Source organism: Pectinophora gossypiella, chromosome 1 (assembly GCF_024362695.1).
Source record: "Pectinophora gossypiella chromosome 1, ilPecGoss1.1, whole genome shotgun sequence".
NCBI lineage: Eukaryota > Metazoa > Arthropoda > Insecta > Lepidoptera > Gelechiidae > Pectinophora > Pectinophora gossypiella.
Window position 1 is genome coordinate 16608191 of NC_065404.1, and position 25722 is coordinate 16633912.

General features: G+C 42.8%; 1 protein-coding gene across 2 annotated transcripts in view; it reads left to right on the top strand.

Moving 5' to 3' along the window:
• Nucleotides 1–471: 471 nt before the first annotated feature.
• LOC126369963 (dedicator of cytokinesis protein 7) overlaps nt 472–25722 on the top strand; it is a 51045-nt gene continuing 25794 nt past the window's right edge. Inside the window, exons 1-23 of one of the 2 annotated variants that reach the window (XM_050014574.1) lie at nt 472–629; nt 736–808; nt 2106–2266; nt 3520–3724; nt 4172–4374; nt 4925–5065; nt 5647–5926; nt 6289–6460; nt 9460–9644; nt 10216–10396; nt 11164–11318; nt 11953–12071; nt 12614–12767; nt 13634–13822; nt 14390–14493; nt 15645–15813; nt 16196–16328; nt 16762–16861; nt 17864–18013; nt 18560–18737; nt 19320–19537; nt 20303–20484; nt 20901–20980. In XM_050014574.1, coding sequence (XP_049870531.1) covers nt 595–629; nt 736–808; nt 2106–2266; nt 3520–3724; nt 4172–4374; nt 4925–5065; nt 5647–5926; nt 6289–6460; nt 9460–9644; nt 10216–10396; nt 11164–11318; nt 11953–12071; nt 12614–12767; nt 13634–13822; nt 14390–14493; nt 15645–15813; nt 16196–16328; nt 16762–16861; nt 17864–18013; nt 18560–18737; nt 19320–19537; nt 20303–20484; nt 20901–20980 — 3567 coding nt within the window. In that variant the 5' untranslated portion in view covers nt 472–594. The remainder of the gene's footprint in view (nt 630–735; nt 809–2105; nt 2267–3519; nt 3725–4171; nt 4375–4924; nt 5066–5646; nt 5927–6288; nt 6461–9459; nt 9645–10215; nt 10397–11163; nt 11319–11952; nt 12072–12613; nt 12768–13633; nt 13823–14389; nt 14494–15644; nt 15814–16195; nt 16329–16761; nt 16862–17863; nt 18014–18559; nt 18738–19319; nt 19538–20302; nt 20485–20900; nt 20981–25722) is intronic. The other variant, XM_050014582.1, reaches the window with a different exon arrangement.

A 25722-nucleotide genomic window follows, 5' to 3' on the forward strand; every position in this document is an offset into this window, starting at 1 on the left:
ATAGGCCCCTGACATGACTCATGTAACGACAACGTACATACGTGCCTTCCGAAGCACGGATCATCTTACTTTCGGACAATCAGGTGATCAGTCTGCATAGCTACATAGCGGGCCTAGTAGTATTTCTCAGACTTTTCTTTGGTTTTTAACCGAGTGGTCATAATCGTGAGAGTTGCAAGTCTTTGATAGCACGGAACCCCATGAACCTCTAATAAATCCATGCGGAACCCATATTCAATATTTTTCCAGTATTACTATAATAATTAATGTGGTAGAAAAAAAACTGCGCTCAAAATAAGTAAGAAAAAAGAATGAATTAGGCGAAGCTAAAAAATAATTAATGGTATAAAATAAATGTTGAAAAATTATAAATAAAAATGAATAATAACACAAAAATATAAAAATGAATTAATTTTAGTAGAATTTTATACTGAACACTGGCAACACAGAAGCCTAACTGTCAAACTGTGTTGCTGTTGTAATTTTGTAAACAATCGCTTTTCGTATTCACTTAGAAATTTCAATAATTTTAAAAGAAAATAGCGAGAAATACAATCTACGTTTTTTAGTTTTAGGTCCGTGCTTTATATTTAGATGACACTTGGACGTAAATACCAGCAATCTTACGGGTAAATGGTTTTCTAATGGACGTGAGGGTGCGCCCGAGTAACGATGCATGTACTTGGGTCAGGTTCGCGTATAAATATCTCAGGATTGATTTTTCCCTATTTATAGGAATGCTGGGGACCCTCGTAAGGTCTATGCTAGCCAGTCGAAGGTCGGGTCTCTCTCGGGGTGCTCATCTTCAGTAAGTAGCAAGCTTTATTAACAGTTTCAGTGATTCACCAATTACTATCACCAAATCGAGGATTTCCTTAACAGACTAGTGTTGTGCATGCTTGGAATGGGTTATTAATTTCTTACGTTCTATTAGACGTGTTATTGAGTGAGTTATAACAGGATTAGGTGACTATTTTTAACATAATCAATAATGTTATGTTCTAACAATTTTATTGACTCTCCTCAGTATGTTATGATATATTAATGATAGAATAGTAAGTATTTGTATTTTCTACGTTAATGTTTTATTTAGGACTCCAAAGATCATTATCACTAATTTAAGAGCCACACTCTTGTCGGTGTAGTATTCTCCATTCTTGACTAATAGCTACTTCCTACTACTAGCCAATTCCTTCACTTTGTAATACATGATGATTGCCTTCTCTTTAATCTGTTCCATGTAAGCTCTTCTTGGTCTTCCCCTTCCTCTCTTTCCTTGTAGCTTCCCTTCTATGATGTTTTTAATAAATTCCACCTTCAGGTTTACGGTCACTTATAAAATTATCAGTCTATAGTGAGTAAAATAAAGTAAATTACAAAGGAAGTAAATATAAAAATTACATACCATATGACAAAAATAAAATAAAAAAATACTTCTACAAAATTATAGGATGTATGTGTGTGTGTGCGTGTGTGTGTGTTGACTCTGTGTGTGTATATCAAACAAAGAACATAGTACATTTTACCAAAGAAGCAGTGGCAGCGGCCCTAGGGGGGTGTGAACAGTGCGACCGCACCATGCGCCGAAATGGTGGGGGGGGGCGACAAGGCTGGTCCACTCTGGCCAGTGTCCCCGTATCTAGAGGGGAGCAACTGGGTTTTATATTTTGAGGGGCTGATGAGTGCCACTTTGAGGTCTTGCACCACCTAAATAGCCGTTTCAGGTATCACGCAAAACAGGCGCTCAGACGTCGAGTTGCGTAAAACAGCGCACGAATACTAATACCACCTAAATATTTTGCTAGGGCCACCCACTGCACTGAGAGGAGGGTTGTTTGACTAGATTTGGTATATTATTTCATTTTTTATTGTGTTTTTACTTTATTGTGATGTGTTTTTTTTTTTAATATTTTTATTTGTAAAATTAGCTGTAAGATTTGTTTTTGTAATGTGCTTGTAAAAAGTAACTGTGATACACATACATACATACATAAACTCACGCCCGTAATCCCTAATGGGGTGGGCAGAGCCACAACTAACTAGTAACTGTGATTGAGTGGCGTAAACAGATTTTATATCTCTTTTAATTACCTGCGCCTCCCCAGGTATCCCTCTGCGACATGATCGAGCCGCCGGACTATGAGGAGGTGTGCGAGCGGCTGGTGGGCGCGCGCGACCCGCTGGCGTACCCTCAGCAGGATCTGGAGCTGGCCACCGTGCCGCGCCGCATCCGCACACTCAAGCATGTCCTGCCACAGGAGGACTTGTAAGTGTATAGTGGCGGATTTGCAGTCCTGGGGGGTTAAAATGGCCACATCGCAACAATTCACCTAAGAAAGCAACATTGCAATTTGACATTTGTTTGCGTTGCGCACTTACTTTTATATGCGCAACTGTCTCTCTCTTTATTTAAGAGCTGCTCTCTTGTCGGTGGAGTAATCGCCTCCATTTTCATTACTCCATAGATAGGGCGTGTAGAACGGTGGTTGCCCCAAATGCCTTCCGTTCCGCAGTATACCGACCAATTTCTCAATCGGTGATGTTCTAGCTAGAGCCCTACCAGAATTAATTTCCTCGGCCTCCAACCAGTACTGACCGCTGCTGCCCGGCATCAGGGGTGCGCTTTTGAAGTAGCGGCGCCTACTCGCTACGTCACGAGATCGTCATAGAACCTAAGTAGCATTTGCGCAACTAAATGAATTGCTTCGATGTGGACACTTTAACCCCCCAGGCCACACTAGGCTTAGACACACCTCAGACACTTCATACAAAAAGCCTTGTTTTGCAATAAACACTACACATTGACGTTACCGTACACACGCATCTGAGTCTGTGACGTCTGATGCCCTTACGATTGAAGACTAAAGTAAGAAAGCGTGAGGTAAACCTAGCTCAGCCGCTGGCGGAGAGTTGCCGTTCTATACATATATTATTTATCCTTATCCTGGCTTAGGCACACTTTGCATTAAGGCAAATCGGCTATTGAATACGCTCTCCAACATGTAAGACTCCCATAAAAGTTCCCATTCACAATGATGTGGCTTAGTAATTCACACCTTCCTAATTTGTACACATCCAACATCTTTGTAAGAATAAAAATAATAAGTCCTAAGGATATAAAAAGTGTAATGTAATTAGGTGTAGATTATCTTCCACTTACGTTTGATTCATTATTTACGGAACACTGTGTTATATAAATTCAGCAGTAAAAGTAAAAAAGTTGTTCCAAGAGTGTACAATTATTATGGGGATAGAACCGCATAAGCGCGCGTAAGCGCATACTTTATCTCATCAACAGTTCGCCTGAGAACAATAAAAATGAGTCAAAAAAAAAATAAGTTAAAAAAATATTTATTAGATTTAATTTAGCAGGTACCTATTTCTTAATTTTTGTAATTTAACCATGTCTTAGTGAGACTCCGATTTTGCAGGACATTGCATTTATAGCAAGTTATTTTAGGCCTTAATATATGCATAATAAATACTGGTTGTCTATCTATACTGGATCTTATTCCGCAGGAGTAAAGCACCAATGTTCGTCCGCGACTGCATCCGGACATACACCTCAGACTACACGGTAGTGGAGTATGCGCACAGACAGTACTCGGGCTCGGTGTGCGGCCGCGAGCGGCTCGGCGAGCGACTCGACAAGCTGCACGCCGCGCCCAAACACCACTACGAGGTGGACGCAGAGCCGCAGCTAATGGACGAACTCACTACTCAGGTATAGTGTTGAACTTCCCATCAAAATTGACTGCAACTTGTCCTCTGTTCACCCTAATAGGGATTACGGGCGTGAGTTTGTGTATGCATGAAATCGAGTTCGCTTCCTCCACCCTCATCAAAGACTTAATAATAAATATAAAAAATGCCATCATATCTCGACACTGTTGCAAGTGTCATGGTCACGGAATGGCTGAAGAGATTGGAGTGGAGTAGGTAGATCCATAATTTTCTACGGGCATCTCATCAGTCACCCCATGATCATGGCACTTGCAACAGTGTCGAAATATCGGGAGTCTCATAGCCCTATTTTAAACGCGGTAAGAACCCGTTATTATATGTTTAAATTATGATAATAACTGCGTAAACTTAAAGCAATGTATACAGGGTACAAGTAGACGTATTTTTTTGTCGTTACTATGTCACTAACACCCTGTATATCTTTCAGCAGACGGAGTCTCAGTCTCAGCCGTCAAGCGGTCGCCAATCCGTAGCGTCCATGTCTTCATCTTCCTCCTGCAACGAGACACTCACTCCTCGAGGGTCCTGGGCCAGTCTTGACCTGCGCAGTTCATCATCAGACCCGCTGCTGCCTGACATCTTCGAAAGGAAGCCGCCTGAGCAACTCGACGCTATCAATGAGGCTAAGAGGTGAGATATCTACGTAATACCACCTGACGTTACCCCTTTGCCTGTAGATCCGCTCTATCCTATCTCCAGAACGGATATGGTCCGATTTGGTTGCGGTTTTTTTTTTTATTGTTCTATCGTGTGGATTGTGAGGTGGAGTACCAACCTCATCAACCCTGGTGTCAGGGTTACTATTGAGCCGCCAAAGACCCCTCACTTACATCAGTAAGTAGTAACCGGGACCAACGGCTTAACGTGCCTTCCGGATCATCCTACTTTCGGACAATCAGGTGATCAGTCTGTAATGTCCTAGCCAAACTAAGGACCACAAAGTAATTTTTGTGATATGTCTCCACCGGGAATCGAACCCAGGACCTCCGGATCGTGAGCCCAACGCTCAACCACTGGACCACGAAGCTCGTTTTTTGTTATTAACACTTTTAGGGACAGAACGTCTAATGACGTTCCTATTCCAAGGTGTCATACTATCTTTTATGAACCATCAATGACCCATGGTCTTTGCCCGTGAAAGGGTTAATTAATAAGACTTTAATTTTCTTGTCCTATCCAGGCTGGAGAACCGCCAAGCAGACCTACTTGGCCTCTACACGCCGTATCTGGATGAGGAGGAGGCGGTGGAGCGGCGTCTCCCGGCAGATATGCCCGGGGAAGTACTAGGGCATCGGATCCTGGTCGTCTGTCACCAGCTTAAGTAAGTATATCTAGAGTATATTTCTATCTAGTATATTTTTTTAAAGAACGTCTAGGGCCCTGTGCCGAGGTTTTTCTTGCAGCTTCTTTTCCCCGGCTATACAGGTTGGGAGAAGCTGCAGTAGTTTTAGGCGGATGGGACATACGACTTCAAAACTAAAAAGCAATAAATAAATTTACTTCGCATAAAGTATATAACAGCCTCCGTGGTCTAGTGGCTAGAACGTTAGGCTCACGATCTGGAGGTCCGGGTTCGATTCCCGATGGGGACATTGTCGAAATCACTTTGTGAGACTGTCCTTTGTTTGGTAAGGACTTTTCAGGCTTGAATCACCTGATTGTCCGAAAAAGTAAGATGATTCCGTGCTTCGGAGGGCACGTTAAGCCGTTGGTCCCGGCTATTAGCCGTAAAAACACCTCCACCAACCCGCAGTGGAGCAGCGTGGTGGAGTATGCTCCATAGTCCATACCCCCTCCGGTTGATTGAGGGGAGGCCTGTGCCCAGCAGTGGGACGTATATAGGCTGTTTATGTATGTATGTAACTCTTGCCAATAAACTTACAAATAAAATTCCTCTTCCAGATTAGAACTGGACGTGGAGCCACTCTTCGCGTCAATGGCTCTCTACGACGCTAAAGAAAAGAAAAAAATATCAGAAAACTTCTACTTCAACCTCAACTCAGAATGTACGAGACAGATGCTATCGGCTCATATACCTCATGCTGACTTATCCACGTTGAGTCGCAGTGCCGTGTTCGACATACACAACCCGACCCCGGATATATTTCTGGTTGTCCGGGTAGAAAAAGTGCTCCAGGGAGATGTCAATGAGTGTGTTGAGCCTTACATCAAGGATGATAAGGTAAGTATTGGTTATACAGGGTGCTAGTGACATCGTAACGAAAACTTTGAGGGATGATTCAGACCATGGTTCTGAGTTGATATCAAGTGGAATTTTCCGTATAAACTTTCGTGTTATGAAGCGGCTTGTTGGCTCGAAGCGAAAACAGATAGGTACACTTTGAATATTCCGATATAATAACACTATCGCGAATGTATTCCAACTAACTTAATGCGATCTTTAACCACAAAAAAACCACTTCTTATTAATTATTTAAATTATTCAATGATGAAAGCAACAGTCCCGTTTCCGTTCCCGCCAAAAAGACAAAACATAAACAACAAACTCACATTCCATTTACAAACAACACAATCTTATTCCAGAACCGCGAAAAAGTCCGCGCAGGCGCACAAGCAGCTTGCTCTCGGCTCGGCAAATACCGCATGCCGCTAGCTTGGTCGTGTGTCTCGTTGATGAACATACTCAGCGGCTCCAACAGCCTGGAGCGCGAACACTCTGACACCCTGGCTCCTGGCTCCAACACTAATAGTCTCGGTGAGTGACTTCAAGCCATAGAGTGTATACAGAAAAAAGCGGCCAAGTGCGAGTCGGACTCGCCCATGAAGGGTTCCGTAACAGCAAGTAACATAATACAAAAGTAAATTTCGGTTTACGATTTATGATGTATTAAAAAAAACTACTTACTAGATCTGGTTCAAACCAATTTTCGTTGGTAGTTTGCATACTAATCTACATCATATATTTTTTTTAGTTTTATCCTCCTCTTATTTTAGAAGTTACAGGGGTGGGGGGACACATTTTACCACTTTGGAAGTGTCTCTCGCGCAAACTATTCAGTTTAGAAAAAAAAATGATATTAGAAACCTCAATACCATTTTGGAAGACCTATTCATAGATACTCCACACGTATGGGTTTGATGAAAAAAAAAATTTTGAGTTTCAGTTCTATGTATGGGGACCCCCAAAATTTATCGTTTTTTTTTCTGTCACTGCATAAAAATCTTAATGCGGTTCACAGAATACACATATTTATCAAGTTTCAACAGTATAGCTATTATAGTTTGGGAGAAAAGTGGCTGTGACATACGGACGGACGGACAGACATGACGAATCTATAAGGGTTCCATTTTTTGCCATTAGGCTACGGGACCCTAAAAAAAGTTGAAAACCCGCGCAGGCAAATATATGAACGCGCGCCGATAAGCACAGAGAAAATAAAACATATTACGTTTTAGCGGCGAGAATGTTCTGCCGCCAGAGGATGTTTTCGGGGTACCGAACTAAGCATAGTACCCCGCTAGCCACAGGTTGGTCGTGTGACTATAGGGATCGACGATCCAACGGTGTTATATTGGAAGTTGTATATATGCGTCTTGTTGTGTATAATTCGACATCGCGTTTCACGTCTGCTTGAAGACTGCATTGTGGCGCCATCTGTTGCATGTGGGCGGAACTAGATGGCCGACTAGTTTGGTCCGCCACATCATTCCCCCCCTCAGACCGGAGGTCGGACGAAAGAAGAAATACCCAGCACCGATACGAGCTTGAAGCGAGCTTGGTTTTTTTTTTACGGTTTTATTCAATCTCCCTCCCCCTCCGGTTGATTGAGGGGAAGCCTGTGCCCAGCAGTGGGATGTGTATAGGCTATTTATGTTTATTCAATCTATACAGAGTGTTAGTGAAATCGTAACGAAAACTTTGAGGGATGAATCAAACTATCATTCTGAGATGATATCAAGTGGAATTTTCCGTCGCAAAAGTATGGAACTTAAAATAATTTAAAAAACGCAAAGGTATAAAATTGAAAATAATTTATGAAAACTAAAAAAAAAACATTAATTTTGCGACGGAAAATTCCACTTGATATTAACTTAGAATCATGGTGTGAATCATCCCCGTCGGTATTCGTTACGATGTCACTAACACTCTGTATACTGCTGGGTATGAATGTGTAGCTAAGTTAGCTTCAAGTTTTCATCGTATTTTAGTATGACGCGCTTTATCATCGGCACTTATACATCAATGCTTACCCGCCGAAATCTATCATGGCTCATGCAACGACGATTTACTTCTTTGAGTAGCAAAAGGGTGCAACAAAAGCTTGACGTCCATTCAGCCAATGTCCTAGCCAAGGAACCGTCTCACAAAGTGATTTATTTGTTTGACATGGCTCCAGGAGTCGAACCCGGACCGAACGCTCTAACCACTAGTCCACGGAAGCTCGGTGAGTGGCATCGTGTTCCATTCTAAAATTGTTGTGTTTGTGGAGGAAGTAAATCAGGAGCCCGATACCCCGCCGGCGTGGTCGACGATTTCCCCCATTCAGGGCTTATCGCTGTCGGCCCGCTAGGGTTGATTTATTATTTAAAATATAATCCACTCAGACGTCCTGATTGGATACCCACAGCACTCCCCATTTGTCTGGCCACGTCTAAAAAACAATATTTGTTATATCCTTCACCAGTGGAGCGACATGTGACTTATTAAACATGCTGATTGGCCAGCAGCCAGTCCCACTGCTTAAGGTATCTCCCTATCGCCGTCTCTCTCTGTCTTCTTCCCTCTCTGTCTAACACCCCCCCCCCCCCCCCCCCTTTTTCCAGTGTTTCTTTTACCAGCAGTGCAGCAAAGTCTCGTTGAACTTTCATCTTTGTGAGACGTCTGTGGTGCTACTAGCGAGGACGTAACACCGTCGGGACCTTCGCCCCCCGTGGCCCGTCCGTTTTTGCGTTTCTTTGTGAGACATCCTGGGCACAATGATGACGTTTCACAATTGACAGTTGTAATAGTAAAATATGTCGGATATGGCAGTTTATCATTTTACGACAATTTTCCAATACTTTTTCTTTTTTTAATTAAGATAAGTTTAAAAAACAGTTCGGTTTTTTATTTGTGTATTGCAAGACCCAAAACACTGGCGGCCATGATTGAGCTCCGTGTGACGTACATTTCACAAAATAAACAAAAAATATCTGTCAGGTTTCAAGTTAAACTGTTTGACTGTTTCTTTGTTTGTTGAACTGTGACGTCACTAGGCAAAATGTCACGTGACCGACCGTTTCCGCGCGAAATTTGAAGTTAACGAAATTGTATGTTTTTTTTTTCTATTATATATTATGAGGTATGGGGGCGGAAGGCAAGAGGGAAACCACTGCCCTATTGTTCCCTAAAAAGTAGCATGGAAAATGCTACACCGACAAGAGAGTGGCTCTTAAATTAGTGTTGAATATGAGGTATAAAATAAGCGTTTGTGTTTTTTAAAATGCTTATCTGAAAACTGTCAAGCAGCCAATTATTGTTCCTTGCATTTAGTACGGTCACGAGCATTAATATGTATAGAAATAGAAATATGCACTTTGGTACCATGTCACATTAACTTTTTTGACAAATTGAACTGTAAGTCTCACTAAATGTCAAATATATTAGTGCGACAGAGTCCTATAGTGGGTACATTATATTGCTCATGACTGTACTACATTTTGTGTGTTTCTTTGCAATAAGGCGGTTTTATAGTATCGTGTGGTGGTCCCCAGACCGCAAGGCGTCGTCCAGCTCGCTGGAGCAGCTGCGGCGGCGCGCGGGCGAGGTGGGCGGGTCGCTGACGCGCAAGGGCTCCATGGAGCGCCGCGCCGCGCCGGCGCAGCCCGCCGACGAGGTGGCCGCCATGCTCGACACCTTCAAGCCCATCGTTATTACCGTCACTAGCTTCTTTAAACAGGTATGGATACAATTTTAAGTAGACATGCTACAACTTGCATAATCCGTGGTCCAGTGGTTGAGTATCGGGCTCATGATCCAGGGGTGCCGGGTCCGACTCCTGATAAGAACATATCACAAAAATCACTTTCGTGTTCTCTATTTTGGTTAGGACATTGCAGGCTGATTACCCGATTATCCGAAAGTAAGATGATCAGCGGGCTTAGCACCGTAAGCGCGCGACTCTTTCTCGCCTCGCCATACGTCACCCGTCACTCTCTCACAGTACTGCACAGAAAGAGACAGATGATCTCTGTCGCGGCGAGAGAGTCGCGTGCTTACGATGCTAAGCCCCAAAAAACGTTTTCTTTTTTCTATTTAACACATTTATGGAATTTAATAAAGAAAAATGTAAGAATAAGTGTGATCTTTTGTCACGTTTTTCTATGACGTCACAGGTTACTTTTTCATACAAATTCCACAGTAATTGCGTGTTTTGACGTTTAGTAAAAAGTAACTGACTGAAACTACCCTAATCCCGGGTTACAGAAATCGAATGCGATTTTTTTTATATCGTCTTTAATATTCTTCAGGAGACCGACAAGCTCCGTGATGAGGACCTCTACAAGTTCTTAGCAGAGATTAAGCGGCCCAGCTCGGCTCCTAAGAAACTGAAATGCATCCCTGGTACCTTGAAGATAGAAGTGTGTCCCTGTCCTGAGGAGCTCAAGAATGGTCTGACGCCGGAGTTAGCTAAACTCGCTCCGTACGGCGGTAAGTTCAAATTCAAAAATATCTTTATTCAGTAGGTAACATAGTTACACTTTGAATCGTCAATATTTACATAACGAACGCCTCATCCGCCTAAAACTATGCAGTTTCTCACAACCTGTATAGCCGGGGAAAAGAAGCTGCAAGAAAAACCTCAGCACAGGGCCCTAGACGTTCTTTAAAAAAAGTAAACATCAAATATTTTTATACAATTGTGTAATTTAGCTGCCTAATATCAGTTCTCAGACAGTTAATCCCATGCATTCATATCTTCTAGATAAGCAATTGATCAATAGGGTTGCCATCCGTCAACCCGTGGTAGCCCAGTTGGTAGAACGTTCGCCTCTCACCTTGAGGTCGCAGGTTCGCAGGGAATTTGTTTTCGTATTCATGTTTGGATCATAAATGATTATCACGAGCTCAGCGGTGAAGGAAAACATCGTGAGGAAACCTTCATTCCCATCGTTACGATCTCACTAACACCCTGTATCATAGATTTACTACTACCGTAGATTGATCATCAGCGCTCAAAACGTGGGACGCAAAGTTACTGTTAATATAGTGACGTTGACAGTACTTTATTTCAGTGCGCGATTAGGCGCCGAACTGGCATCACGGGGAAGTGCGTGGTAAAAACTTGCAAAAATAGAAGCTCAAACTCCGTTGTTGTTAAGTTTCTGTTTTTGTTTAAAATAAATCTGTACAGCGCCACCTATATTATTTCTGGGAAACGTAGCCTGGAAAGTCCCTCATTCAAATTCATGTTTCAGATGACAACGTCCGTCCGTGCAAGGAAATCCTTCCGTTCCCTCTGCACCCTCCGTTAGTGCCTCACTATCAGTACCGCAACCTTCTCTACGTGAACGTGAAGGAAATCAACCTCAATGCTTACACTTCCCGGACCGGCTCTGCTAGGAACATCACGGTATGTACGGTCCCGAGCATTAACATGTATACACTTTGGTACCATGTCACATTCACTTTTTTGACAAATTGAACTGTAAGTCTATCTAAATGTCAAATATGTTAGTGCGACAGAGTCCTAAAGTGGGTACATTATATTGCTCATGACTGCAACTGTCAATCAGTGTGAGACTGTCCTTTGCTTGGTTAGAACATTGAAAGAATAGAAAGAAACATTTATTATTTTCGGACACCACAGACAGACAGGTACATTACATTTAACACAGGACATAAACCACTAGGAAAAAGAAAAACACTGAGATAAAATATTAGAAAAAAAAAACAAGACAAACCAAAACAAGTATTTAAAAATGCCACTGACGGAATTTCGAATTCATGTTTGCATCATAAATTATCACGTGCTCAGCGGTGAAGGAAAACACCGTGAGGAGACTAACATTCCCGAGAAATACACCTAACCTAACCTAACCTGTATTGGGCTAGTTTTCTCTTCGCGGGTTGGAAGGTCAGACAGGCAGTCGATTCTGTAAAAAACCGTACCTGTCAAATCTTCAGGTTAGGTAAGCGGACCCTGTAAAAAAGCGGGATGAGGCTAGGGAGATGTGATTAATATTGATTGTCTATGTCTGTTTCAGGTCCGTATTCAGCTAATGGCAGGTGAAGACCAGTCGCTAGCGCTACCAGCTATATTTGGACGCAGTTCCTGTCCAGAGTTCACCACTGAAGCGTACACCACAGTGCTTTATCACAATAAGTGAGTGTCATCCTTTGGTATTCATTCGTATCGATAGACTGATCCGCAGAGAAATTATAGACAGGAGTAGCTTAGCGCATGCGTTCTCGTATGTAGAGGTACACGACCAATCAGTTCGTGTTGAAGGTTTTGTTTTGGTAAGGAAGTATTTGATAAACTGGAAGCCGCAATGAGTTTGAATTCATGTTTGGATCTAAGATAATTGACACATTTCCAAGATTTGTGCCCGGTCAATGGGAATACTCCAGTGCGAGTCGTGTTTTGACGACTAATAGCCGGGACCAACTGCTTAACGCACCTTGCGAAGCACGGAATCTTACTCATCATCTTACTTTTTCGTAGCGTAGTGGAATATGCTCCATCCAGTTAATTGAGGGGAGACCTGTTCCCAGCAAGGAGACTTATATAGGCTGTTTATGTTACGTTATGTAATGGGGATGAGACTTAAACACAGCTGGCGAGAAGTGGGTGTACATACTATATTCTGCATAAACCTTTAACGTGATCCTGTTTGATATTAAAACCTTGAACTTTTTGTCCAGGAACCCGTCTCTCTATGACGAAATAAAGCTGCTGCTGCCAGCGACTCTGGGCGACCAGCACCACCTGCTGTTCACGCTGCTGCATGTGTCCTGCCAGCGCAAACCAGTCGCTCCTGACCAGGAGAAGAGTGTCGAGACCGTACTCGGGTACTCGGTGAGTTGATGCTCAGATCTTCGCCTTATACTGAAAACCTCATAAGCGCGTTTATCCAAAATCATGCGAAAGAAGATATCTATGGCGGCATCCCATTTTCACAGGGTCCACTTATACCAAACCTGAATATTTGACAAGACCGGTTTTTAGATTTTACAGAAGCGACTGCCTGTCTGACCTTCCAACCCGCGAAGGGAAAGAGCAGAGTGCATTGGGCGGTTAGGTCACATACCTCCGAAATGCATTTCTCGGGTACGTGGGTTTCTTCACGATGTTTTCCTTCACTGCTGAACACGTGATAATCATTAATGATCCACACACGAATTCGAAAACAAATTCTAAAATCATTGGTTTAGGTCCGTGCTGGGATTCCTACGACCTCACAGTGAAAGTGAAGCGTTCTTCCAACTGAGCCACCGTGGGTCCAAGTAAATTAGGCCAATGATAGTAGTTGGTGATAAAACAGCCGCAAATGATGATGACGATGAATTAAATTACTATCCAAAATTCTAGGCTAAGTAAATTAAATTCATCTTTTTTGGGTTATGTATACGTTTTTACAATAAAATACCAGACAGTATTTTGAATTTGTCAAATAATAAAAAAGGTTAATGATTACCTAAATGATAAAATGTCTGGTATTAAATGTGTTTCTCTAGTTATCAAATAACTTGTAATGTATACTATTGATTTAAAAGATGTGTTGCTGTTGCAGTTTCTTGTCATTTCTTCTCTTCAGCCATAACCTTGCGAAATGAGGAAAATTCAAAAATGTTAAATTGAATCAACAAGTTTATCTATGACAATTACATTGAATACATGATTCAGATTCTGATGAGAATGAATGGTTTATTTCTTCTTCTCAGTGGTTACCTCTATGCCGCAACGGGAAGCTGACGTGCGGCGAGTTTGGCCTTCCAGTTATGACCGAGGAGCCTCCAGCCAACTACTCCTACATCTTCCCAGACGTGCAGCTGCCCGGCACCCGCTGGATCGACAACCATAAGCCTATATTTACGCTCACTGTCGAGCCGCACACCACTGTGCATCCACTGGTGAGAGACAAGTCGGTCATACTCTTGTCATAGAACGGTAGCCCTCCGCCCCGCCCCAATTTGTATCGAACGCCGATCTCACCCCCTTTGGGTCTTACTTTAGAAGGAGTTTTCAATGGTATGAGAAAACCGTTACGCATTAGGTGCCACCCGGTAAGAATGTAATTTTTCTACCCATGTAACCCTTTCGAGTAGACTTAGTATATATCCAGACAGTACCAAACAGGGAGGGTTAAATGGCCACATCGAAGCAATTGATCTAAGAAAGCAATATTGCTGTTTGACATTTGTTTGCATTGCGCACTTACTTTTATATGCGCAAATGACTTTTATATGGCCATTTTAACCCCCCAGAGCCTAGTATCCCGCTAGCCACAGGATGGAATCTGACCAGCTATGGAAGATCTATCGGTGTTACGCTGGAAGTTGTGTAGGTGCGTTGCGCTGTGGTTTCAGGACCGATGAACGCCATCTATCTTGTATAGGTGGAACTAACTGGTCAACGAGTTGGGTCCGCCGCAAATGTATATGAAAGATAACCCTATTTATTTCTCGTCTTTGTTTCAGGACGGATACATCGAACGTTTTTCCATGGCGTGCGAAGCGGTACAGGAAGGGAATATACCTCCGAGGATTGGTCTAGCCAATATGGAAGCCGAACTTCGTGCAAGGTAAGGTATTATACTATAAATTGTTTGAAGACAGGCCAATGCCTGCATACATACATAAACTCATGCCTATTACCCGCCGGGGAAAGCAGAATCTATGGAATTCCATTTGCTTCGATTCTGATACACTTCTCTTGCCTCCTCCACATTCATCAATCGAATTACAGGGTTATTCTATGTTAATTTTTACTTATAGTTAACATAAGGTCACGAGGTAGTCAGAGGTACGATATATCCTGAGGTAGTCAGAGGTACGATAAGGTGCAAAAGTCCAATCAATTTCTTGCAAAGAAATAAATTAACTGGTTGCACTGAAGACCTGGTTACACGTCAATTCTGTAATATAACAAAAACACTTACAAAAACATAAATTTTATAATTATGACAACTAATAGTGCATAGTTTCACCACTGTTTACAAATAATTTGCTGGGCTCAGTGACTGCACTTTTGTTCTTTGGTTGTACGTATAACCATCGCAAGATGAATTAAGTACCCACGCCACACCGAGCTTTCTGTTGGACCAACGTGATAGGTGGTGAGCCGTATTGCCGTCTATAATGGTCAAGCCAACTGTGTTAGTGAAGACTGCGTTTTAGACAGATTAACTCATTTCCCCGGATGCCGGGCAGCAGTGGTATCAGTACTGGCTGGAGGCCGAGGAAATGAATTCTGGTAGGGCTCTAGCTAGAACATCACCGATTGAGAAATTAGTCGGTGTACTGAACCGAAGGCGATTGGGGCAACCACCGTTCTACACGCCGTATCTATGGAGTAATAGCGATTTCCACCGACAAGAGCTCAGCTCTTAAATAAAGAGAGAGAGAGAACTCATTGGTGCAAGTCCGGTATCGGTGTTCGAACCGGTGCACCCCGTTTGAGAAGCAAGCCTATGAACCACAGCGACTTTGTACTTATATATCAATGAGTTTTCTAGCACACCCCGGACACTTCACAAAACACCTCGTTTTACACAGACACTACACATTGACGTTATCGTACACGCGCATCTGTGTGTGTGACGTCTGACGCCGTACGATTGAAGACTAAAGTAAGACCGCGGGGGGTGAGGTAAACCTAGCTCAGACATTGGTGGGGAGCGGAAAGTTGCCGTTCTATACGTAGTATTTATTATTCCCTATTCTATGCTTCCAGCATAACAGAGCTGCCGACAGCCAACGTGGAAGTTCTAGCGCGCTACCTGCCGGCCGTGGCGGACAAGCTGCTGCAGCTGCTGGTGGCGGCGCCCACGCTGGCGGGGCAGCCGCTGCACGTGGCGCAGGACGTATTCACGTGCCTCGCCCACGTCTTCCAGGAGATCACTGTACGTATAATCTGTTATTCTGGAGAAAGGATTCACTTTTTATGTCGTGAAGGTTTTAAAGTTCGTGACCGATCTCAACAACCCTGGTGTCAAGGCTCCGCACGGGCAAGCGTGAAGAAGGTGCTCTAACCAGAATCGATTAGCATGTGTTGTCTAATATTAACACGTGCGTGCGTGTGTGAGCGCGTGTGCGTGTGTGTGTTCGCTCCTTACGTCCACACATAACCGCATCAAATGTTGTCCAATGTGTCTAATACCTTATGACTAACATAATTATTTATTTATTTAAAGTATCAAAAATCTTTTGACAGAGTAATATTCGCTGCTGAAAAACCTAGATCAACTTCCTAGCAAAGTTTTATGAAATTGTAATGTCTCACAGAACATGAACGAAGGCGCGACCTGCGACGCCCACGGACGGAGCAGCCTCATCTCCACATACATACAGTACCAGTGCAGCATCCCCCGACCCTCGCTCACTGACCGAGACATCGGCCTGCCGCTACCACCTGCAGGTATCTATACTACTGCTTATCATCTAGCCCATCATTGATGGAAATCCAACCTTATCCTTTTCTGATAAGGTCCGTTTACCTAACCCAAAGACAGAACCGGTTCGCCTTAGCGTTATCTCGTTTTGACAGGGTCCGCTTACCTAACCTAAAGATTTGACAGGTCCAGTTTTTTACAGAAGCGACTGTCTGACCTTCGACCTAAAGAGAAAACATAGCCCAATACAGATTAGGTGACATACCTCTGAAACACATTTCTCGGGTCTCCCGATGTTTTCTGTGCCGCTAACCACACAAGAATCATTTATGATCAGAACATGAATTCAAAAACAAATTCGAACATCTGTGCTGGGGTTTGAACCTGTGACCTCAAAGTGAGAGTCAAGCGTTCTTCTAACTGGGCTACCACGGCTCACGGTTGTATCATTTTCCACAGTGATGAGTGACGGATCGTGCAAGATCCTCCACGAAGAGCTAGCTCTACAATGGGTGGTGGCCAGTGGCGCGACTAAAGACCTCGCCATGCAGAATTCTTGGTGAGTACTGAGATGTGTGACGATCTTGTGACGTAGCGAGTAGGCGCCGCTACTTCAAAAGCGCACCCCTGATGCCGGGCAGCAGCGGTATCAGTACTGGTTGGAGGCCGAGGAAATGGATTCTGGTAGGGCTCTAGCTAGAACATCACCTATTGAAAAATTGGTCGGTGTGCTGCGGAACGGAAGGCGATTGGGGCAACTACCGTTCTACACGCCCTATCTATGGCGAGTAATGGCGATTACTCCACCGACAAGAGCGCAGCTCTTAAAGAGAGAGAGAGACTGAGATGTGTTGCTAGCCGTGGTTGTTTTATTCAAATAAAACAATTCTTGTACTGTGATGCCTCCATAAATCCGCAGTGGAGTGAAAGTGGAGCAGTGTGGTAGAGTATGCACCATACCCCCTCCGGTTGATTGAGAGGAGGCTGTTTATATTGTTATGTATATTGAATTCCTGGACAAAACGTCTTTTGGGTTTGCCAGCAGATGGAAGGCCGACGACGCTCGAGCCTGGACACATATTTCCTCTATGGTCCGTCTCGCTTCCGAAAGACGTTTGATTTCTTGTTTTATCTTATACATCTCTCTCTTCTGTAACGGCCTCCATGGTCCAGTGGTTGAGCGTTGTGCTCACGATCCGGAGGTCCCGGGTTCGAACCCCGGTGGGGACATATCACAAAAATCACTATGTGATGATCCCTATTTTGGTTAGGACATTGCAGGCTGATCACCTGATTGTCTGAAAATAAGACGATCCGCTTCGGAAGGCACGTTTAGCCGTTGGTCCCGGTTACTACTTACTGATGTAAGTATGTAGTCGTTACATGAGCTATGTCGGGGGCCTTTGGTGGCTCAGTAATAACCCTGACACCAGGGTTGATGAGGTTGGTAATTCACTTCACAACCCACACGATAAGAAGAAGAAAATCTCTCTCGTTTGATTTTGCTTCTAAATTACTTCTAATGAAATAAATATCCCCATTTTGTTATCCCTTCCCCCAGGGCACTATTCGAGCTGATGACCAAGTCGATGGTGGAGTACCTGTACTGGAGCGGTGCGCACGAGGCACCGCGCAAGTCACGCTTCCCAGAACAGTTCACTGACGACATCACTACACTTGTCAATAACGTCACCTCTGAAATCATATCTAGGTAAGACATCTTTCTCACTAACACGATTGGCCACTTATTTACACTTATTTTACACCTCTTAAAATATTTTATTTTATCGAAAAAGCTTTAAAAAAGGTAAGGTAAGTAGTGTAGTATCGTAGTTTAAGTTTAAAACTTTTTCTTATCTTTATATAATTGAAAAAAATAAACATATCTTTCTTCAATTATTTTAATTTTCGCGCGAAAACGGTTGTCCACGTGACATTTTGCCCAGTGACGTCACATTTCAATAAACAAAGAAACTGGTGCTAATTCCTGTAAATACCATCTAATTTTATTTTAAGTTATATATGTCATGTTCTTATCGGCCGAAAAGGAAAGGGACGGGTAACATACCAGCGAGATACCTTTTTGATTCGCCCGGGTTATTCATTAATTTACTCATTCTCATACGGTCCCTCAGTGTCATACGGTATAACTTGAAATCTGACAGATAGTTTTTGTTTATTTTGTAAAATGTGACGTCACAATGATCAAGACCTAAGTACATAATAGTTAATTAACTATTCCGATTTTTCTTCCAAGATACGGGAAAGAGAGCCGCTTGACAGCGAGCCTGAACAACAGCCTTGCCTTCTTCCTGTTCGAGCTGCTAAGCATCATGGACCGCGGCTACGTGTTCAACCTTATCCGCAGTTATTATAAGCAGATGTGCGCCAAGATCGCCTCGCTGCCCAGTGCCGTGCAGCTGGTACACTACAAGGTCAGTCCAGCAGACTCCTTTAGACAGATAATATCAGAGTACAAGAAAGGACAATTAAAAAAAAGAGCCAGTGTCCTTAGTTGTGGGGATGTGTGTGTGTGTGTGAGGGTGTATGTTTGGGTGTGTGTGTGCGTGGGTGAGAGAGACAGATTGAGAGGGCCAGTGGTTGTGTGTGTCTGAGGGTGGGTGCTTGGGGGTGTATGTGTGAGTGAGAGAGGGTTTGTGTGGGTGTGTGAGGGTAGGTGTTTGGGGTGCGTATTTGTGTGTAAGAGAGAGAGGGCGGGTGGTTGTGTGGGTGTGTGTGTGTCTGAGGGTGGGTGGAGGTGTGTATATATGTGTGTGTGAGAGAGAGTGCGGGTAGAGGGTTGTGTGTGTGTGTGTGTGTGGGTGTGTTTCAGGGTGGGTGTGTGTGGGGGTGTGTGTATGTGTAAGAGAGAGAGAGCGGGCGGTTGTGTGTGGTGCATGTGAGAGAGAGAAAGGGTGGGTGGTTGTGTATGTAAGGGTAATGTTTGAGAGTGGGTGAGTGGGTGTGAGTGGTTGTGTGTTTAAAAATTGTTTTATTCATCCATGGCACACCCCCAGCTAGCGTTCCTGCGCATCATCTGCTCGCACGAGCACTACGTGTCGCTGAACCTGCCGCCCGCGCCCCCGGGCGGCGCAGCCAGCCCGGCGCCGTCGCTGCAGTCGGCGCACAGCGTGTCCAGCGCCTCGCCGCCGCACCTGCTGAGCCACGAGTTCCGCTGCCGCCACTACCTCACCGGCCTGCTGCTCACCGAGCTCACCAATGCCCTGGAACTACAGTCAGTATAATAAAGAACTTCTAATTAATAAATCTTCATGAGGATGGCAGAAGGCCTTAATGCCTGATATTCATTTATTGCATGTCACAAACATAATTAAAGTGAAACATAGAAGGTACATGTGACGCCCTGCAAGGGCACAAGAATATAATAGAGGCGACACGAGGTGCCTTATTATAATAATATTATAAGATAATGGCCCCGATTCCTGCAGACACCATCTAATTTAATTTTAAGTAAAATGTTAAGTGTATCTGTCATTTTCTTATCCGCCGAAAAGGAAAGGGACGGATGATTGACAGCTGATTGAGTGGCAGAATGTATAACCCGGACGAATCAAATAGGTGTCTCGCTGGTATGCAAACCGTTTGACGTATGTTGTCAACTTAATTCTGTCGGGTTATCGGCCAATGTACATTTTTTTATCGGGATGTTTTAGATTTGTGCCTAAAATTGACGTGTGTTCCATAAATTTTATGCCTGTCGATTACTTGTCCCTTTTCTTTCAGCGGATAAGAAAATGACAGATATAACTTAAAATTAGATGTTGTCTACAGGAATTAGCACCATTATCTAACTATATATTATAAAATTAAGTAATTAGGTAACAAAATTATAAAAACTACAAACTTATAAAAAAATTGAGATTGAAATATCGAAAAATGTAAGTATTTAGTGTATCTGCAAAGAAAATCAATAACATTTGCCTAAAAGGAACTTCGGCTGACTGGGCTTTTTTGATTTTCTGTATATCGTTTCCAACAGGAGTCCAGTCCTGCAATGCGCTGCTGTGAACGCAGTCCTCTCGCTGCTGACGGCGCACGACGCGGACCCCCGCCTGGCGCAGCCCGAGCTGAAGGCCCGCGTGGCCGCCCTCTACCTCCCCCTGCTGGGCATCGTGCTCGACAAGCAGCCGCAGCTCTACCGCGGGTTTACCAACACCAGAGGTACACACTGGTGCTGATTCCTGTACTGTCGTGACTAATATCATATACCACCCACTTTACAACCCTTCTTCTTCTTCTATCGTGTGGGTTGTGAGGTGAATTACCAACCCCATCAACCCTGGGGTCATCAATACCACAAAAATTACTTTGTGACCCCCAGTTAGGTTAGGTCATTACAGGCTGATCACCTGATTGTCCGAAAGTAAGATAATCCGTGCTTCGGAAGGCACGTTAAGCCGTTGGTCCCGGTTACTACTTACTGATGTAAGTTAGTAGTCGTTACATGAGCCATGTCAGGTGCCTTTGGCGGCTCAATAACAACTCTGACACCAGGTTTGATGAGGTATGTCTTTGAGCTCACAACCCACACAATAGAAGACTATGGAATTTGTAAAAAAAAAAAACAATATTTTCAGAAATTCCTCCAATGGACAATGAGGTGGGGCAATTAGGCAATCTATACACTACAGCTTCGCCGGAAGGAGACTTCAAACAGGTAAAATTATTTTATGGACTCTCATCATCACCGGCCCATTAACGTCCCCACTGCTGGGGCACGGGCCTTCCCTATGGATGAATAGGGAGATCGGGCTGTTATATATTAAATTACAGGGTAATCATATAAAATAAAAACTGCATACTCAATTCCTATTGCATTGACGTCAATGCAATAGGACTCCGGAACCATCAAGTTTCATTTCAATGGGAAATCGTTAGTTCGGGTTTGGAATTCGGATAGTTACTACGTCCTGTATAATTTTAATACATTTTCTTTTAATAAATCCTTTTAGCGTAATAAAATTGTTTTTTAAAAAGCATCACCTGACCCACCCCGTAATAGTGGTGTCAGAAGTGGGATACCAGTGAATTTTTGCCGTTTCTTCGTCGATTCCTGGTATTCCATAACGCGTTCGCGTAAACGAATCTCATAAAAATTGTGTGGAACATTGGTGATGTGTCTGTGAAAATACAAACTTATAAACTAATACGCTATTCCTGTCCGCTCGTCGTCGCCAACCCGACTCCGGAGTGACTTCCAAGTTCTCAAGTTATTTTCGTCACTTCGTCAAACTCCTCAAAATCTTCTAACTCACCGTCGAATTAATAAGTACGGTTAAACGGCGACAGTCTACCTTCCCCGCATCAGCTCGCCGTACTCGCCGTCTATCTGGAGGTCTAACCACGACAGTAAGCCTTACTTCGAGAAGCCTGCTGGTGGACCACCGAGACTGCATCTTGGGGCCAACAACAAAACTGTCAGAGTAAGCCTGCCAGTCGATCGCCGTCATATATTTTTCCTGCCGCTGCGCTGCCGCCGCCGTCACCTCGCTGCCGCTTTCCTGCACGTATCCTGATTTCGCTGGAAATGAAGATTTACAACGTGGTGTTCGCGCTGGTGTTAATGTGAGTAAAATATTTGATTCACTGTAATTGCTTCGCTACTCTCTTTTAATTAATCTTAATATTCTAAATTTTGTATCACTTAGTCGATTCCTAAATATCTCATATTATATTACTTGTCGTAATAATCCAAAGTCTAACCCTAATACTTACCTAAATCCTATTTACATACTTACGTAATTACTTACCTCTTATAATGGCGGAAAGCAAACCTCCATCAACTCCTTCAGCTTCGAAGAAGGTTCCTGAAATTCTCATATCTGAACCTTGTCCTCTTCAGGTTCTCTGTAATTTCATTAATCCATATAAGGGTGATCGAGAAACCCTAACCGCATTTCTGACAAATTGTCAAAATGCTCTTGATCTGGCTTCACCTTGCCAGAAAATAATATTATTAAAATATATTATAGCTAAATTAGAAGGCAAAGCACAGGTAGCATGTTCTAACAAAGTGTTTGAAACATTTGACGAATTAAAGTTATTCTTAAATCAAAACTTTGGAGAAAGGAAGCATTATAATCATCTGTTGTTAGATCTTCAATCATGTAAACAACAATTTAACGAAACTGTTGCACAATTCGCTTTGCGTATCGAAAGCTGCTTAACATCCTTGCAATCGGAGATACACAATTCAGCTTCCCTAAAAAAGGAGCTCGTCGGTCGACTCGCTATGACCGAAGACCTTGCCTTGTTTACGTTCAATTTAGGATTATCACCACGATTGAGCACAATCGTTCGATGCCGAGAACCGAGGTCATTGAACGATGCCATTAACATAGCTCTCGAAGAAGAGAAGCTTGAAAACCTCGTGTACAAGGTTAATCGTAACAAGCAAGCTCATTCTCATTCGGAAGGTATCTCCAAACCAAAACGCAACTTTCAAAATTCTATATCATCGCAACAAAATTCGATATCACAAAAAAATTGTAGATATTGTAAAAAACCGGGCCATGATATTTCGGAATGTTTTAAACGAAAACATAATAATTCCAAACGAAATTCTAATTATCAAAACAACAATCCCACGGCTCCTATAAATCATGTTGCGGACGAAGCGCAATCGGAGCCGGAGTCGTATAACAACTCGGATGGCCCGTGCGAACTATGTGATAACGATAATTTAAACTAGTAAACAGAATTACGGACACGTGTCGACGTAATTCTGCTCGTTTAGACACAAAAGTAAATGCTAAATCCTCTCGTGTCACTGCTTCCTTAAGTTATGCTAAAGCCTGTGCTCAAAACTCTCCAAAGAGAGTCACTGTATCTAAGAGCCAATCTAATTCAAAATCTCTATCTCAACCCTCTCTTACGAGAGACTCTGTATCGTTGAGTCGCAATAAAAATATTGCACCCCTTAAATCTCAACCCTCTCATACGAGAGACTCTGTATCGTTGAGTCGCAATAAAAATATTGCACCCCTTAAACCTCAACCCTCTCATACGAGAGACTCTGTATCGTTGAGTCGCAATAAAAATATTGCACCCCTTAAATCTCAACCCTCTCATACGAGAGACTCTGTATCGTTGAGTCGCAATAAAAATATTGCACCCCTTAAACCTCAACCCTCTCATACGAGAGACTCTGTATCGTTGAGTCGCAATAAAAATATTGCACCCCTTAAATCTCAACCCTCTCATATGAGAGACTCTGTATCGTTGAGTCGCAATAAAAATATTGCATCCCTTAAATCTCAACCCTCTCATATTACGAGAGACACTGTTTCGTTGAGTCGCAATAAAAATGTTGCATCCCTTAAATCTCAACCCTCTCATATTACGAGAGACACTGTTTCGTTGAGTCGCAATAAAAATATTGCATCCCTTAAATCTCAACCCTCTCATATTACGAGAGACACTGTTTCGTTGAGTCAAAATAGTCATCCATTGCTAAATCCTGAAAACCCTCAAAATAGTGAAGGTCCTATAAGTTCTATCTCTACTTCGTCGGAAAACAATACTATATATAAAGTAAACACAATTTCACATAAAATTTCATTACCGCATATATTATTAAAAACAAATTATGCGGAACACCCTTTATGTTTCTTAATCGACACCGGTTCAACCGTCAGCATAGCTAAACTAGCAAACTTTACGAATAAACCTTCACTATCCAACGAAAAAATTAAATTAAAGGGACTTAGCGATGATGACTCATATTGTGAAACCTTAGGGTCATTCCAAATCAATTTCAATTGCATTACGTCATCCGAAAATCCTTCCACTATAACTTTCGATTTCAAGTTTCATGCTATTAGTGACAATGTTCAATTAAATTACGATGGCATACTAGGCAACGACTTTCTTAAAACTTTAGATGTCGATATTAGATATTCTCGCAACTGTTTGTATATGCGAGGTCATTCTCTACCAATCCGCTTCAATCGGCCCACATATGCCATTCCTCCGCGATCAGAAGCCATAATCGAATGCTCAATTTCTAATGATCTAAAGGAGTACGAAAATCTTAAAGAAAGTTTGGTCCTTGACCATTTTATTTCGGACGGCATATATATTGCAAATTGTATCGTTCTTCTCAAACCCAATGGTCGAGTTAACTTATCTGTTCTAAATACTACTGAATCAGAGATCATCATTCGAGATTACCGCGTGAATCTCACTCCATATGATAAGCAGTCTTCAACACAAATATCATCTCATGATAATTTTAAAGACATTTACAATGTCCACGTTTTACATTCCGATAGGAATCAACAAGTCCTCGATCTTATACGAGCAAATCATCTTAATAATGAGGAATCCAAACGTCTACTTGAATGTTGTTCTCAGTACACAGATATCTTTCATCTGGAGGGAGAACCATTATCTTTCACTAGTGCACTGGAACATTCAATCAATACAAAGGACTCTGCTCCTGTCCATGTAAAATCCTATCGTTTTCCCGAATGCCATAAGGATGAAGTTGAAGGCCAAATCAAAACAATGTTAGAACAAAATATCATTCGTCCTTCAATGTCACCTTGGAGTGCTCCAGTTTGGGTAGTCCCTAAAAAGAAGGACGCGTCAGGGAAACAAAAGTGGAGGATAGTCATTGACTATCGTAAGCTTAATGACGCAACCGTTACCGAGATCTATCCACTTCCGTTAATAACGGACATCCTCGATCAATTAGGTCACTCCAAGTATTTTACGACACTTGATCTCGTCAGCGGCTTCCATCAAATAAAACTTAAAAAGGAAGACGCTGAGAAAACCGGCTTCACCGTCATCACAAATGGCACTTCAGGACATTATGAATTCACCCGTATGCCCTTCGGGCTGAAAAATGCCCCTTCAACATTTCAAAGATTGATGAACACTGTTCTAACAGGGCTCCAGGGTTTACATTGCTATATTTATCTCGATGACTGCATAATCTATTCTCATGATCTCGATTCACACATTCAAAAACTAAAACTCGTGTTCGACCGACTTCGTCAATTTAATCTAAAACTACAGCCAGATAAATGCGAATTCTTACGTCGCGAGGTCGCTTATCTAGGCCATATAATCACGGATAAAGGTGTGTCACCTAATCCCGATAAAATCAAGGCAGTCACAGACTTCCCTATTCCAAGGAATGCCAAAGACATTAAATCTTTTCTTGGCCTCGTTGGTTACTACCGACGATTTATCGAGAACTTCTCCAAAATCACCAAACCCTTAACTTCCCTTCTTAAAAAGGACGCAGAATTTAAATGGTCATACGACCAACAACAATCTTTCGATATTCTAAAAAATAAACTAACATCTGCGCCCCTCCTCCAATATCCGAATTTTAACGAACCATTTATTCTCACTACCGACGCTTCCAACTACGCTGTCGGAGCCGTG